The 18,262-nt window shown below is 37.3% G+C and overlaps 1 protein-coding gene across 4 annotated transcripts in view; it reads right to left on the minus strand.

Moving 5' to 3' along the window:
• RNF103 (ring finger protein 103) overlaps window positions 1-18,262 on the minus strand; it is a 94,368-nt gene that overhangs the window by 64,969 nt on the left and 11,137 nt on the right. For 2 of the 4 annotated variants that reach the window (XM_002922337.4, XM_011228821.3), the window contains 2 exons: window positions 17,224-17,339; window positions 11,726-13,743 (listed from right to left, as the gene is read on the minus strand). The exons of 1 other annotated variant lie outside the window; for it this stretch is intronic. In XM_002922337.4, the coding sequence (XP_002922383.1) occupies window positions 12,168-13,743; window positions 17,224-17,339 (1,692 nt within the window). In that variant the 3' untranslated portion in view covers window positions 11,726-12,167. Of the gene's footprint in view, window positions 1-11,725; window positions 13,744-17,223; window positions 17,340-18,262 lie in introns of those variants that run through there. One more of the 4 variants, XR_004625000.1, reaches the window with a different exon arrangement.

Below are 18,262 nucleotides of genomic sequence, written 5' to 3' on the forward strand. Positions count from 1 at the left end.
GAGCATTGTAGCTCACAACTGCTCCCCATTCACTAGGTAGACTGTTAAATGAAATGCTTTGGGCAAGAAAATCACAACCCAAGTCCTAGCAGAAATTTTGGCCTAATAAAACCAAGATACACTTTGTTTTATACAACAGATGAACTCTGAAAATGTTAGATATAAACTGACCTTTGGAAAATTGAATTCCCTCCCATGCCTTATATAATAATTTGGGGATGGATTTATCTGAATTTCTGACTAATCTTCAAATCTCAGGGGCTCCTAGCCACAGCTTATGACTTGAGAGAAGGCAAAGAAAGACCTTGAGTCATCTGCCCATTTCCAGCATTCCTCTACCAATCTTATGATTACCCTGTACTAGTTTCCTAGGCCTGCTATACAGAGTACAACAAAACAGGTGGTTTAAAAGAACAAAAATTTATTCTACCACTGTTCCAGAGACTAGAAATCCAAAATCAAGGTGTCAGCAGAGCCATGCTTCCTCCGAGACTGTGGGTAGAATCCTTCCTCCCCTTTCCCTAGGTTCTGCTGATGGCTGTCAATCATTGGTATTCCTCAGCTTGCAGCTGCATTAGTCCAGTCTCTGCTTCTGTCAAATACATGGTGTTTCTACGAGTCAGCTTGTGCTGCCATAACAAGATACCATAAATTGGACGGCTTAAACAACAGTAATTTATTTTCTCACAGTTCTGGAAGCTGGAAGTCCGAGATAAGTGTCAGCATGGTCAGGCTCTAGAGAGAGGTCTCTTCCTGATTTGGACTTCTTGCTGCGTTCTCACATGGTAGAAAGAGCGAGCTGTGGTGTCTCTTTCTCTTATAAGGTTCCTACCCTCATAACCTCACCTAAACCTATTATCTCCCAAAGGTTCCATCTCCAAATACCAACACATTGGGGGTTAGAACTTCAACATATGCATTTTGGGGGTGACACAATTCAGTCAATAGCAATGTTCCCTCTGTGTCTCTCTGCCTCTTCTTATAAGCACACCAGTCACATTAAGGGCCCATCCTAATCCACCATGACCTTGTCCTAATTATATCCACAATGATCCTATTTCCAAATAAGATCACATTCTGAGGTACTGGGGGTTAGAACTTCAACATATCTTTTGAAAGGGTACAACTGAAACTACAACGATTCTCATTTATATGCGAGTCCTCCACTTTAGAGAAGAAAAAAGGTGATAGAGGATGAAAGGAGACTGGTTAGCTGAACCCTTTCAAAATAAAGACTTCTATCCTCCACGAGTGGCCCCAAAGTAGGGACAGTTTCTACTTGGAAGGGGTAAGTAGATATCTGAGGTCTGACTCTAGCTTGAAGGATGTACTTTCCCTATGAAATCACAGTAATCACTATAGCCGCCACATGTTGCCCTCTAAAGCACTGTTTCCACCGTTAAGACTCTCATGGAAGATTCACATGACCTTTCTTATTTCCACACAGCATAGCAGAGACAAAGCTTGAACTTTGACAAATCCAGCTGGAATATTTAAGCAAAACTTTACTAAAGTTGCCAAAAACAGTATTAGAATATCAGAATTGGGGGCGCCTGGGTGGCACAGTGGTTAAGCGTCTGCCTTCGGCTCAGGGCGTGATCCCGTCGTTATGGGATCGAGCCCCACATCAGGCTCCCCTGCTATGAGCCTGCTTCTTCCTCTCCCACTCCCCCTGCTTGTGTTCCCTCTCTCGCTGGCTGTCTCTATCTCTGTCGAATAAATAAATAAAATCTTTTAAAAAAATCAGAATTGGAATAGTAGCATGTGACTCACACATTCAACATGTTAGACTGAATATTCTAAAAAACTCACTACAAACATATAGAGAGTCTTGATAAAATATAACCAGAACTATTTTATGTGCATGGTTGATCTCAAAAAAAGTACAGGAAATTAGTAATATCCACCAATAACAGAAACTTAGAACCTTGTTTGTGTTTTTTTTAAATTATTTATAGCTTATAGATGGTAAAGTACACAGCTCTTAAGTGTATGATCTGATGAATTTTTACATATGTATATACCTGTAAGGCCACTATGTAGGAGACAAGCCTTTAAAAGCTGGGAAAGTGGTGAAGCACAACTGAGACCCCCTGAAGATAAGAGCCTTGAAGACTTCATCCTCAGTGAAAGGACAGAATAGGGAGAAAAATCTATCTGCTAACAAAGAGGGCTAAGAAGAAAATGTTTGTTTCAGGCCACATATCTGGTGAAAAAATAAAATTAGAAGGCTTCCTTAAGAAACCGTAATTATGACTGCCTTCCTGTGGGCTTAAATTTATACTACGTCCTTTATGTTGCAAATCCTAGGCCTAGATATTAAATTAAACTGTTCCTAATTTAAACTGCTGAGAACTTCATGGGGACCTGAGATAGGGTGGGGGGAAACCAACTGTTAACTTGTAGTTGTATACCTTGCTAAATTATCATTCCAAAATGAGGGCAAAATAAAGACATCTTCAGGAGTAAAAATTACTAACAACAGACGAAAAAAATGCACAAACTGGCAGATCAACACTAAACACAATTCTAAAGAATGTGCTTTACAAATAATAGTGATGATCTTAAAAGGAAGGCCTTAGATACAAGAAGAAATAATAAGTTAGTGAATACTGTAGTCAATCTGAAAAGAGTTGATTGAATAAATGATAATAATATTGAATTTGGGGAGATAAAAAGGGTAAAACTAAGACAATCCACAACAGTAATATGAAAAAATGGGTGGGAAATCATTGGAATTAAAATGATCACTGGGGAATCACACATCTTCCCTTATTTCCCTGTGGCGGTGAGATACTGAAAACAAGATATACTTTAATATTCCTTGGGAAGAAGTAAAGATATTGAATAATTTTAGATATTGAGTGAATTTGTTAGAATTTTAAGGATAATCACTAAAAGCAGTACTTCCAAAACAGTAGAGGAAAAAATGGAATTAAGAATATTAATCTAGGGGTGCCTGGGTGGCTCAGTCAGTTAAGGATCTGCCTTTGGCTTAGGTCATGATCTCATGGTCCTGGGATTGAGCCCTTCACATTGCTCAGCGAGGAGCCTGCTTCTCCCTCTCCCTCTGCCCTCCTCCCTGTTCGTGCTCTCTCTCTCTCTCTCTAAAATAAATAAATAAATAAAATCTTAAAAACAAAAACAACGGTTTAAAAAAATTCCCTCCATGGGGCGCCTGGGTGGCACAGCGGTTAAGCGTCTGCCTTCGGCTCAGGGCGTGTTCCCGGCGGTATGTGATCGAGCCCCACGTCGGGCTCCTCCGCTGTGAGCCTGCTTCTTCCTCTCCCACTCCCCCTGCTTGTGTTTCCTCTCTCGCTGGCTGTCTCTATCTCTGTTGAATAAATAAATAAAATCTTAAATAAATAAATAAATAAATAAAAATAAAAAATAAAAAAATTCCCTCCTTCTTCCCGAAAGGAAAACCACAGACTGAGAGAAAATATCTGCAATACATATTTGACAAAGGACTTACATCCAGAATATATGCAGAACTCCTATAATTCAATAAAAAAAGACAAACAGCAACCCAATAGAAAAATGGGCAAAAGATTTCACAAAAGAGGTAATTCAGATGGCCAGTAAACATAAGACAAAGGTCTCAGCCTCATTAGTTGTTGGCGAAATGCAAATTATAACAACAAAGTAATATCTCTATACACCCACCAGAATTTCAGAAATCAAAAATCAACATCAAATTTTAGCAAGAATGTAGGACAGCTGGGACTCTCATATACTGTTGGGGAGGATACAAATTGATAAAACTACTTTAGAAAATTGTCAGTGTCTACGAAAACTGAACATAGGTATACCCCCTAACTAAGAAATTCTACCCTCAACAAAAACGTGAACCAAAGTCACATACAAGAATGTTCATAGCAGTACTATTTGCAATGGTCAGAAACTGGAAGTAAACTAAATGTCTATTATGATAGAATGGATAAACTGGTCTGTTCAGATGATATAACACTATGCAATAATGAAAATGAATGAAGTACTGCTATACATAGAGATGAACCTCACAATTTTAAATGAAACTGTACAAAAATACAAACTATTATAGGATTCCATTTACATAACATTCAAGAATAAGCAAAACTACCCCAGGATTTACGAAGTTATTGTAGAGATTAAATTCGGGAAGGATGGTGGAAGTAGTGACAAGGAGGGAACCAAGGAAGTTTTCTCGGATGTGACAGTTGCTCTGTTTCTTGATCTGGGTTATGGGTTATGTGAGCGTTGAGTTTGTGAGAAATTAATAACCTGCACATTTAATATTTATATACTTTTATGGAGATGTATTGCCTTTCAGTAAAAATTTTAAACGGAAAAAAGAATGTATTTTCCCTGGATGACTGGAAGTGGTTAAAGAAGGAATAGATGGTGAAGGTACTGTCCATTTGTTCCATCCTTCTCTTGTCCTACCTCTCCCCTTTTTAGCTGGTCAGCAATGTTATGAGGCATCAAAGGTGTTTTCTGATTCCTACCTATGGTTCACCATACAGGAATATTATTTCAGAAACACTAGTCCTGCTCTCAAGACTATGTACTAATTCTCAGATACACGAGCATCTTATAGCTAACAACACATTCTCCTGGACTAAGAAAACTCCCAGCTGTTTGAATAAACTCTAGGTCTCTGATTACCAGATTCTAAATAAAATGCATGTAATTTCCCAGAAGGGGCTAATTACATATATTCTTCCTAAGCGTTAAAGGAACATAACTGAATGAATTGCTGTAGTCTTTTTTGGCTGACAGAATAACTATGAAATGAAGGGTCCTTTCTCAAATTTCTATATAACCCAGTCTGGTGCATATCATGCCATAAACTGTCCCTTACTTCTCAACATTTCCACAGTCATGAAAACACAGCAGTCTGTGTAGATCTGCTCTGATTCAGCAACAGGAGAGAATATGCTCAGCAGAAGTAGAAGAAAGCTGATCTCATGTCTTCTGTTCCCTGTTTTGGAGATAATTCAGGGTAACTGGATGAGATGGTTGCTGAACTCATGAGGTTGGACTTTAATATCTTACAGTTCACAGGTTTCTTTCTAAATAAAAATCCTGGCTAAATATGTGCCATTTCGATGAATAGATGTAGATAACATAATATATTTCAGAGTGGGGTTATATTGGAACTAGCTTTTTTAACAGATGAACTCCTGATTTCATTCTCCTTCCCATGGTGACATGGGACGTATCCAAATCTGGGCATTCAGCACCTGCTATGGCTATATTGCCAGGTAACTGCATGCTTTTCTGTGGATCCTGGCAGGTAGACTGTTTATAGATTTTTGTAAATGTAGCATGCCTTTTGTTAGATGATGAGTGTGCCAATTTATTCATGACAGGGACATCCACAACCTCAATTAAGGCAGGAGATTGGACTAAACAGCCTTTACATTTGCTTCTGATGCTCAGATTCTATTATTTTAAACAGGAAAACTGTTAAGAATGACACTCTTTTTCTTTTTTCCCCTCTCATCAGACAAGATAAAGTGGTTTTAAAGCAAAGCAATATACATCAAGTTTGGTCACAGTCCACCATGTTCAATACTAAAAATAATTTGAACAATACTCCTTTAAAAGCCCAAAATATTGCTGTGTTTGGCAAGAGGGGTCTCTTACCCAAGCCTCTGGCAACAAAGCTGGGAGTCAGCTTGAGGCATTTTGTTCCAGAAACCTACCGGTTTTGCCACCTGACTCAGGAATTAAGTAAAACTAAATGGGGAGCATTTAAACAATAAAAACAAGAGGCCCTGAAAATACCAGAATTCTAACTTCTGTTTTGCTGGTCTGAAACCCAACTACTTCGTTTTTGTGAAAGGACTTCACAAAACCCCAAGTAAATTACCCATGTGGAAATATGTCACCAGACCCTGCTTTATCAACAAATAGATGGTGGTCTCAAAGTACATCCCCAAATGAGAAGAGCTCTTAGAATTTTACCAACAGTAGTGACAGGGACTAAATAAACATTGCACATGAACATCATCTTTCTCTTCTACAAATGACAGCATGCTATGGATAATTGGTGAGACCGTCAGGAGTTAATCTTTTGTAAGGGAGGCCAGAAACAAGATTTCTGTCTCTCCCACCCCTTCTCCCTCATGGGTTTTCCAGGAAACAGAAACTTTTCACTTTGTTGAAACGTTTTAAAGCTTCAAAACATTTTAAAATTTAATAGTTTTAAAACTATTTTGAATATAATAAGATGAATTTTCCTGACTTCTTGTGCAAATGGCACTGGTAAAATGTTTTTCTGAACGACAGAATCGTTGTCAGTAGGATAGTGATGTTCTCTCAGGAAATTGACACTGTACTTACTGGCCACAAACTACTGTTTTGTATTTGGGTTTTTTTTTTTCTTCTAAAAACCTTTTACCTCTTACTGTCAAACTACTGTAACTATGACTTCTTTGCCTGCCCTGCCTCTAACAGGCTCCACCTCCTACTTCAAAGTCTCTATCTGTGTAGCTTCTATTCAATAGATTGGGAAGCTAAATCACGAAACTCATTCAAGTTCTATGTAAAGTAAGAATAAATCGTGAGTAAGCATCTGTGTGACTCTCCATTCATTCAGTAGATGCTTATAAGAAAACACTAAGTGTTCATCAATAGATATATGGATAAAAATATGGTATATATACCACATTTGTACCACCACATTGTATATACCATGTATATATGATGGAATATTATTCAGCCACAAGAAACAAGGAAATCTTGCCATTAGTGACAACACGGATGGGCCTTGAGGACATTATGCTAAGTGAAATAAGTCAAAGACAAAAACTACATGATATCACTTTTATGTGGAATCTACAAAAAAGAACAAAAAAAGAACAAAAAAGAACAGAAAAGCCAAACTCATAGAAACAGAAAGTAGAATGGTGGTTACCAGGGACTGGAGGGTGGGGGAAATGGGGAGATGTGTGTCAAAGAGCACAGACTTCCAGTTAGAAGATGAGTAAGTTTTGGGGATCTAATGCACAGCATTGTGATTATAGAGAGTGGGTCTTAAATGTTATTACAAGTCGTTTTGTGATGTGATGGAGGTGTTAGCTAACGCTACCATGGTCATCAAACTGCAATATATATATTTATCGAGTCAACGCATTGTACACATTGTACACCTTAAACTTACAGAATGCTATATATCAGTTTTACCTCAATAAAGTTGGAAAAAACAAATTAAAAAAAAGAAAACACATAGTACCTGGCCTTTGACATCTGTCTGCGTGCCTCTCTATTTTTAAGATTATTTTTGTTCTTATTAGATAAATATGTTATAAATTGTTAGGTATTGTCAATTCTAAGATGGTGTTTTAAAACAGACTGTAAATGAGAATATTCAAGCACCATTTGTTTAGCATATAATATAAAGAACCTGTTATTCCATCATCAAATAAACTAAGAGAACTTGACAGTGACAAGTACGCAATTTATCATTAGCATAAGGGATTATGTAATTTTAACAAAAGACTATTCCTATTGTCTTTTCCACAAATGCACTTATTTCTAAGTGAAAATATGATAGAAAGAGACTTGAACAAGATAGAATCTTATCCAGAGGTTTTAAAAAAGTCACCACAGCTTTGACTGGCTGACAGAATCTTTTAAAAAAATATTTGAATACCTTTAATTAGAGCAAACACACTGTTGCCCCCACCACTCCTACGCAACTCTGTTTCACTGGGCCCTGAAGACATTCAGATTTGAAAGCTGTGTCCTAGTCACATCTTTATCTTGGTTGTCCTGAATTTTGATCACCTATTAAGTGGGGATTCCTTCTTGTCTACCTGTTGCACAGGGACATTATTAAGTAAAATGATCTATTATATATGAATCAATAAAAACTTTGGGCGAGAAGATGGCACAAAAAATTAAGCAGGGATTGCCTAAATTGATCATTAATCAGTATACTTAAATTTTGGCCACAAGAACAAGAATAGAATGACTAAAACATAGATGATTCAAAATGTCATTTTAACAATTAAATTTCCATTCTTCTCTAAATTTTAATCAAATCCAATAGTGAAAAGAACCCAACACTTCACCTCTGCTATCTTTTGTCCCTTGGATAGTTTTTAAGTAATAATAAAATGGCCAAGGGGAAAATGTGGGAGCAAGGAGAAAGATTACATGAATAATCTTCCAGGCTCCCAAATAATCTGGAGATGAAAAGAAGTATGGGACTACAAAAAAAAAAATAAATACAAAAAAAAAAAACACCACACACACACACACACATAAGATTTTTGTCTTGGAGCAGGCCATAAATATTGATGTCTTTGTCTGTACTAATGAGTACTAAATATATAATTTCTTTTATCTTTTCTACCTACACTAGATGGGTGGTAAAAAGTTTGATAAAGGGCAAAATTAAAATAGATTTTAAAAATTCAAGCCAATAATTACTTACTGAATGTTGACTCTGGGTCTAATATGTTAAGGATACAACAGATTATAGCATTACTCCTGCCCTCAGGGATCTCTTCCTTAAAGAAAGACTTACACAAAAACATGAGAGAAGACTGTAGAAAAACTTCTGAGCAGAACACAATCACGTATCCTACTATTACAGCTAACCAGAGTTCAGTAACTATAAAGCCCACACACTTGGAAAATTTAGTTCATTAAATTCAATAGGTTGCTCTACGAATTCAAACTTTCTTTTAAACACAGTACAAGTTTAGAGTCTGTCAACCTTGAATATTTCCTTCAATTCTCCACCTCCAGGAAAATCTGACAAAAGCATTATTTGCTATGCTTAACAATTAAGGGATGAGTCAAGCTTCCCTGGAGATCTGATCCTCTGGCAATTATTTCCTCCCCAACTTCATTGTCTTATCTTTACTGAATGTCTAACATTCGAAATGTGTCTATTTTATGCCCTGCACTGTGGATATTTAGATGAGTACTGCACAGGTGATACCTTCAAGTAGTTCACCCAAAAGAGGTGCCTGCAGAGTTTTAATACAGTGCAGTCAAGTAGGACAGACGTATGCAAGGTATCAGCGGGACGTAAGAAGGGCATGTATCAAGAAAGGGCAAGACATCACTAACATTAGAAGAACGGCGCATATCAATCTGCTCCATGGTTGGGGATAGTAAGTTTGATCACTTACTTGAGTAAGATGACAGCTGCCTGAACTTTCAGTATAAAGTTATCTTTGTCTCTTTATAAACCTGGTGGGGAAGGAAAAGATAGATGGGAAGGTGTAGAATTTCTGGATAAAGTGGGATCTAGCCAGACAAACCAGAGAAGAAATGAGAACACTAGGTAGAGGTGAGAGCAAAGCACCACACTGAGAAAAACTAGAGCCTGGGCCTGGAAGAGACAAGCAGTCCAGAATGTGATGATGTCTCTAAGAAGTCAGGCAGGAAGATTGTGAAGGGCCTTGAAAGCTGGTTTTAAGATTGGTTTATCTTCTAGGGTGGTAATCTCCAAAGTGTGATGTGCCCTAGGATACTGGAGAAATTTTAATTGTCTTTTAAAATGTCTATATTTCTGTGTACATTTCATAATGGGATAATATTATAGGTCTATGACCCATTAACTGAAATCAGGACCCTAAGAGAAGGACTGGGGGTAGAGGAGACAATGAAAAGGTCTTTTACTAGGTACTGAAAAGCACCCAGCAGAAGCTGTTCAGCAGATGGCTGAATATAAAAGTGGAGATCTGGGGAGGGGCCTTTGTCTGGACATGTAAAACATGAAAGAGCCATGGACCAATGGCAGAACTCTGGGAAACACTAACATTTACAATAACTTGATTGCTTTTTTTCAAAAGGAAATTTAAAAGCATAAGGAGCAGTGTTTGTATTTTTATTTAAAAATTGAAAAGGGCTCCCAAATATTAATAGCTGGTCCTTAATATTTCCATTAATGTATGAAAATGAGGCTGTCTACCATAAAGAAAACAAAAAAGATTTCTGCTAGTAACCCAGCAGTAATTCAGAGTAAGAAAATACTTTTGAGGAGCAGTAAAGAAAAGATTTTAAAAGCGCACCATGCAACTCAGAACTGATCACAGTGCTGGGCCAGGGGAAATACAAAGTGAGCCTGGAACACCTTGAGTCAGAAAGCGAGCGTTTCAAGATTGAAAGGGACTTATCAATAGCACAGAAGAATTGGCCTAGAGAGGCTCCCACTTACCAAATTTGGGATGATTCAGAAATCAAAAATAATAATGAATTTTAACACATTGAATATAAAAAGAAACTAAGTCCAGTAATAGTCAAAGCATGTGAGAAAGAAAAATGGAAAAATAGCTATTCTTCACACACACACACAAATGCCAGCTAAAAAATGTAGAATGAAGGATGCAATTAGAAAATCCCCATGTTATGGGGCGCCTGGGTGGCTCAGTCAGTTGAGCATTCGACTCTTGTTTCAGCTCAGGTCATGATCTCAGGGTTGTGGGATTGAGTCCTGAGTCAGGCTCTACGCTCAGCAGGGGGTCTGCCTGACATTCTCTCTCTCCTTCTGCCCCTCATAACTCCCCCATCCCCCCCCAAACTTGCTCTCTAAAATAAATCAACCAATCTTAAAAAAAAAAAAATCCCCATGGTACAGCTCCTGTTTAATAACTGATTTAGACTAATAATCACCAGTGGATGTTAAAACCATTGGGTTACCAATATAACACTGAATGTTAACTATACTAGAATTAAAATTTTTTAAAAAGTTGGATATTCACATAGCCTCTCAGGTTCCCTCTTAAGTGAAAAGTATCTTACAATGGAAAGATACCACTTTAAACAAATTTAGCTTCACCAATGATGGGACAAACCGATACAAAGTGTCTACTGATGTTATACTAAACGGGAGGTACATATCATCATTAATGTAGAACATTCTATAAGCCGACTAGCCTGTACTCTCCAAAAATTTATCAGGAAAGACAAAAAAAAAAAAAAGGCAGGAAACTGCTCTAGAGAAAAGGATGAAAGGAAGAACGCCAAACGCAATGCATGAACCTTGCCTGAGGTTCACAATAAAAATCAGATAAAAACATATAAAGATATAAAGGATATTTTGGGAGCAAGAGGGAAGTAGGGATTGTATATTAAATTATTACTGAATCAATGTTAATAAATTTCTTGGGTATGATAATGGTATGGTGATTATGTAAAAAGAAGTTCTTGTTCTTGGGAGATACATGGTGATATATTCAGTAGTAAAGCAGCATCAGGATGACTAAAATTTATTTTCAAAGGGATCAGCAACAAACAAACAAACAACAAACCAGAGAAAAGAAAGAAAAAAGATAAATATACACATAGAGAAGATAAAGCAAAGGTAACAAAATATAAACACTTGGTGAATTAGAGAAACGGATGCTCATTGTACTGTTTCCAATTTTTCTGTAGTTTTATAATTTTTCAAAATCAAAGTCAGGAAGAACATAAGTAATCAATGTGTGGCTAATATGCTATAGTTGATTTTACTTACATGAATATACTACTCACAAACGACTTAATACTTAAAAAAAAAAAAAAAGTGCCCACCATGAAATTCCTTCCCATCAAAGCTAACCAAGCTAAGAGGCTGACTACTGTCACCTTTGGCTAGTATCAGCAACATAATTTATCTTTTTGTTTTTCCTCATGAATCAAGGATCACGTCTGACTTACCTGTGAAATTCAAACCAGCAAAACACCTATAGCATTCAGCCACCTCATCAAAAACAAGTTAACATTGGAAAAGCTGTAATCTTCTGGTTTTAAAATAATTTATTTCATAGGTCTGTTTTAATTTCATGTCTCAGAGCATACATTATTTAACCAAGAGGTGCTGGACAGAGATTGTAAAAAGGGAGGAAACATTTAGGATAAGAAACCGCCTCAATTCCATTAGAATTTGATCCTACCTTGTAAAGTCTTGCTAGGATAAATTTCTATCATACTTCTTTTGTGCTTACAAAAAACATTAACTTCTGAATTTCCAATGTTGTAAATAAAAATTTTTACAATTAAGTATGCATTCAATTGACACACAAGGCAACCAAGTAATTGTCATCAACATTAGCATAATGTGTATTTCCTGTCACTGCACTAACATTAAACTAAACTTCAAACCACAAAAACATTGTGACTAACATTAAAAAGGCAAGCTGTAAGATACTCAAAGCTTATAAAGGACAAATTGCACATGGTTAAGATGGGACATCATTTGACAAGGGCTGGTAGTGTGCATATGGCTGCTTTTTTTTATAAGAAGGCCACCGGCAAACAGGGCAACAGTGTCGGCCCCCAGCCAACCACATCACGATGCAATTCTGATGGAACACATGACCACAAGGCAACCCCATTAGCAAACATCCATTTTCAAAATTCTCTAGGCAAACAACACATTCAGTACAGTGCAGCATATCAGCAGGCCAAGTTAACCAATCAGGTTCCATATCTTCATTAGCATTATATGATCCATATGACCTCCCCTTCCTTTCATATGGGCCGGTCTGACAATATTTATTGGCACATGAACAAGCCTCAGCATCACAGTGACTTGCTCTTCCTGGAGAATTGTGAACTATGCTTTGTTTATCTTCAAATACTTCCTTTTCACTGCTAAAAGTGTCTGTGCTCTCGCTGTCTGAGTCATTTTCAATATCTTGAGAACCCTCCGACATTTCCTCTTCAGACTGGACTCCAAGACATTTAAATCGCCACATTGGCAAATTTTTTATGTAATCAGTTGGTATCAGAGGGTGAAGCCAAAGGTCAGGGAAAGCTAACCGCTCCAAGAATAAGTCAGGGTCTTCATCCCAATCAGATTCTACAGGAAAGTTCTGAAAAGAAGCAATCGGGTGGAAGAGGTAGCTGGTGTACCAGTCCCACAGACTTGATAACCATTCTAAGTTATTGGCATTGACTTCATCATTGTTGTTGTTGCGCCGTCTCTTCTTCTCAAAGTAATCAATTAGTAAACCATGTCCAAGGTACGTACTGAGAAACAGGGCCGGGTGTGAAGAATAGAACATCCAGTCTGCCCTTACCCATGAAGCCAGTGTGGTTGTATTGGAATATCGCAACAATTTTAAGCTATATTCATAAAAGCTATCTAGGTAAGGGAGCTGTAAAAAGCCCAACACAGGTAGCCAGGAAATAATTAATAGAGAATTATATGTCCCTAAAGTGCTTATGAGAACCACAAATCGCTTTATGGTTGCTCCTTGTGTGATAAATAAGTCCATCCAAGCCATAAGATTAACTAGAACCAAGCTCAAAACAAACAGATCATTTACTTCAGGTTGCAATGAGCGCAAAAATGAATCCATGGCCTGAAGGGATATAAATTCACCTGTGTGGTTTCCGTATCGGTAAATTCCTTCAGGAGTTCTAAGAATGTATGATGGCATGTTATATACACCAATATCTGTCATGTAACTCTTGTTGTCCCAATTTTCCACATTAACAAAAATAAACTCAACTCTTCCGGTAAACTTTATACTTAGTGCAGAGAAGAAAGCTGGGGGTTGGTCAAGGTTTGCAAACAGGTATATTTTTACCCAATATTGATCACTTTTATTCCACTCTTCTTTCAAATGTTCAGGATTATAAATGGTTTTGATCCGAGAAGCTGCGTGAGCAGTTATCCACTTAAAAATGTGCTCTACTTCAATTCTGCGTCCACTATATTCTTTAAGCATGACTTTCCCTTTAGAAGTGCTTGTTTGTGGGACAGACATAATGAGCGTGGATCGTACCCAGCCTCTTCTCCTGCAGTATCTGTAACAGAGTAAACTGAAGTCAAAGGTAGGCCCGTGGATGAGCCAGCTTGCTCATCTTCACTGCTGCACAATTTGTTTCTCCCTAACAAACTTCTTTGGCACTGAAAGATACTCTCTCCCCAAAACCAAATAACCTCCAAATAATCAAAAGCAGTACCAATACCTGGCAGTCATACAAGAACAAAAGCAAGCTCTCTTTTTGTAGTTTTGTTTCATATTTGTTTCTGGTTTGTTTGTTTTTTTAAGAAAAGGCTTTAGTCAAGGAAATTAGCAAATACTTCAGCATCTATTATGTACCTACAACTTCATTATGCGCTTATAAGATCCGAAAGAAAACAGGAAAATAATTCCTGCTCACAAGGAATTTAAAATCCTGTTAAAGAAACAAAACAGAAGTAGAAAACCATATATATTCAATTACTAAAGAACGTAAAAGAAGTTCAAAAAGGGGGGCGCCTGGGTGGCTTAGTCGTTAAGCGTCTGTCTTCGGCCCAGAGCGTGATCCCAGGGTCCCGGGATTGAGTCCCGCATCGGGCTCCCTGCTCCACTGGGAGCCTGCTTCTTCCTCTCCCACTCCCTCTGCTTGTGTTCCCTCTCTCGCTGGCTGTCTCTCTCTCTCTCAAAATAAATAAATAAAATCTTAAAAAAAAAAAAGTTCAAAAAGGGGAATATCACTGAGAGTTTGAATGGTGAAGATTTCACAAAAGGTTTGGGAACTGAATGAGGTCTTGAAGGTGGTTAGATTAAGATGGGCGAAGAGAGAATAGATTATCCTACATGCCGAGTCCCAGACTTGAATGCAAGCTCCTTGAGGACAGGAGCCATGCTGTACCCATTTATTAACCCAAGCACCCACCCAATACCTGATGCACACAGGCATGGTTACAAAGTAATCCATACAAAAGCTCACCCAAAAAAGGGCAAGTCCCATACTTTTTTGTATTCTTTCATCTCTTCAATGAAGATCATGGAGAGGGGTATTTAATACAGATGAAACAAAGTAAGTTTTCAGATTAAGAAGAGATTCCGTTAGAGGATAAGTATAGAAGAATTTAACTAAAATTAAATCATTTGTTTAGATTTTTTTTAAGAGATTTTATTTACTTGAGAGAGTAACAGCGAGAGAGAGCATGAGCAGGGTGAGGGGCAGAGGGTGAAGCAGGCTCTCCGCTGAGCAGGGAGCCTGATGCAGGGCTCAATCCCAGGACCCTGGGATCATGACCCGAGCTGAAGGAAGACGCTTAACCAACTGAGCCACCCAGGCGCCCCCATTTGTTTAGATTTAACCAGTGTGGTCATGACTCCAATCCTTTTGGAGATGGACAAAATCTTGCTATATTATTTGTGACATCACTCTCCCCCTAAAAAACTAGAAGAGAAATGAAATACTGAAAAATAAAAACAGTTGTTATATGACAGTGGAGAGGTTGTAAGTGCAACATTTCCCTTTTTTTTTTTAAAGTACTTTTTTCCCCAAAATCCTACCATGTGGAGTTTTATGATATGTAAATTTACCTCGATAAAGTTGGAAAAAAGAAAATCTACCATGCAGGTGTATTTTGTTTGTTACAGATTTGTAAATGGATGGTAATAAATGTTCAATTTCTTATTTTGCTATTTAAAATATTGATATAAAAATCATAAAATCATAAGTGTTATGTGTTATGCTTTACTTAGTAAACATGGATTATGTGTGTGTGTGTGTATATATATATATTTTTTAAGTTTTATTTATTTTAAGTAATCTCTACACCCAACGTGGGGCTTGAACTCATGATCCCAAGATCAAGAGTTGCATGCTCCTCTGACTGAGCCAGCCAGGTGCCCCAGCATGGATTGTATTTTATTTAAATAAGCACACTACACATTTATATGATCAGATTGAAAGTCTCAACATTGCTCATATGGTTTTATAATGATAATACAATTAGTTGTATCTCAGGAATTTTGTGATATAACTTCAGATAAATGAAGATCACATGTTATGTCATAAAGACAAGGTTAGTAATGACTCTGAGAGACTATCTGGGTGATTCAGAATCACAGACCATGATTCAGTTTCTTGTTGAGTTGATTTGCTTCCTTAACAGCTTAGATTCCACTAATATCAATATCGCTTTAAGTGAAACAGTTTGAGAATTATGAATTCCTAAAAAGAAAATATCTTCTATCCCTTAACACTGTATTTGTATAATGCAAAGTAATAATTCATTGACATGAATTCTATTTTTACCCTCCACCCCCAAAAGCAACAAGTCAAATAGATAATTGCCTTATTTACATCTTAAATAACTTTAAGTAGCTTTAATTTTTAAATTTCATATGATACTTGTGATAACACATTTCTACTCTTGTTCATTCTTTTTATCTTTCTATAACTACCTCAGAGAATATTGGCTTCTGAGTTGTGCCATAAATTAAATGCCAATCTTTCTGAAAGAAAACCTTATCATGTAAAACAGGCAAAGAAGGTCTTAGTAAATACATTTCTCCATGTAAGAAAACAAATGTATCATGTGCTTTCTTTTCAGTTCAGTTAGGTGATAGCTTTAAGGTTTAACCTTCCAGATTGACAATATCACAAAAATAACCTCTAGTTCTTAAAGTAAACCTTTTGAGATCTGTTAGAGAATTTGAAGACTAAAAGTGATAGAAAACATGGTTAGTGAGTTTGTTACTCCAGTTTTTTTTTTTTTTAAAGATTTTATTTATTTATTCGACAGAGATAGAGACAGCCAGCGAGAGAGGGAACACAAGCAGGGGAAGTGGGAGAGGAAGAAGCAGGCTCACAGCGGAGGAGCCTGACGTGGGGCTCGATCCCATAACGCCGGGATCACGCCCTGAGTCGAAGGCAGACGCTTAACCGCTCTGCCACCCAGGCGCCCCTGTTACTCCAGTTTCTTGTGTGACATTCAGTACTTAAAAAGAAACCTTAGTATTTCTGTTTATGTAATGTGGTTTCTTCAGATGAGGTCACTGGCCTCCTTGGCCTTCCAGGTTTGCTCTCCAATCTTCCCTTCACTCTCCCTTCTTTGCTTATTCCACGGGCCCTCTACCCTTTCACTCTCACCATTAGCCCTCCTGATCTACTTGCCACTCAGCTCCTGCAATTCCAATGTTCTCCATCTGCTCTTTACTATCCCCCATCTCTCCAATCCCTCAAAGATACACCCCACCTTGTTTTCTACTTTCTCAAAGAAACGAGGATAGACCTAACAGAGGGCTTTTAGCCCTGTAAGCTATACTGCTTGGTTGGGGAAGGAGAGAAATTAGGGCCAGGCAAGCTGAGTACACAGGGAAAGAAATTAAAACTGCTGCCAACTCATCAAAAACTATTAATCAAGCATCTGTGTAACTAACAGTGTGCTAAACATTATAATTAGCTTTCAGTTCAAACAGGCTTCTGATATCATTGTCTGCATTAGTTAAGACAATTCTGGTCCGAACTCAAATTCTAAGAATCGCCTAATCAACTCACCTGGGGTCACTGGAACAATTAAAAGTGCCTGTTCGTATTCCAAATCTTGACACCTTTTTCACCATTTTCTCCCAGTGGATTTTACCAACCAAGGGACTTCTGTCATTTGCTATGACCTGTTCACCCAGAAAAAAAAGAAAGAAACTTTAATTACCTAAAATGAAGTCAAACCAACCACTTATTATCTATAATACATCTTCATCTTTTGCAAAAAGATTCTGTTCCCAGTTATATCATCATTGCAATTCTCATAGAAGGAACAACTGTCCAACTGAAAAGCCTTAAAACACTGAATACAACACATTAAACTTCCACACTCTAAGGCAGTTACATCGAGGGGGAATCAAAACCATATTAAAAAAGCTAGCCACATTCTCCACCCTGTAGGCCTATTCTCCAGAAATAAGTTACTCAGGAAGAAAATGGCCTTTGGAGGCGTTTCTCTGCTCCAAAAATTTTAAACAATAATCCAAATAAAGTTTACTAGAAATTATCACATGTGGGTTCAATGAGTTCAAATTTCACCTTTTTAAAGTATATTTATGGAGCCAAGAGTCAAACATACGTTTTCTATTAAACTATGCTTTAACTAAACCAATACTACTACTTCTACGGCTTTTTCTTAACAATCATGAAGAGGTTCTAACATATAAAAAAAAAAATTACCGTAATGAATTCTACACTCTTGAACTTCTACTTCAAATCTGCAAATAGCTTTCAAACACAATTAAGATTGGGAGAAGTAAAAGATTTTTTTAAAAAGAAGGAAAAAGGAAAAACTGTAAGTTAACCTTCAAAATCTGCCATGGCTTCTTAGCCTTTCTAACTGTTAACACGTTTTCCTTTTATTCCCTGATCTTTCTGCTTTGAATGAAGGCAGGACTTCAACAGACATACCAGTAAAAAACAAAATTATATGTTAAAAACAAAAACACAAAAACTAAATGGGAACTTAAGGAAAGCCAAAATGTTTAAAGTCTTCACGAAACCATCTGTTTGATTTATTTTAAACCAAGGGTATATAGACAAAGTTTATTTT

Source organism: Ailuropoda melanoleuca, chromosome 4, assembly GCF_002007445.2.
Source record: "Ailuropoda melanoleuca isolate Jingjing chromosome 4, ASM200744v2, whole genome shotgun sequence".
NCBI classification, from domain to species: domain Eukaryota; kingdom Metazoa; phylum Chordata; class Mammalia; order Carnivora; family Ursidae; genus Ailuropoda; species Ailuropoda melanoleuca.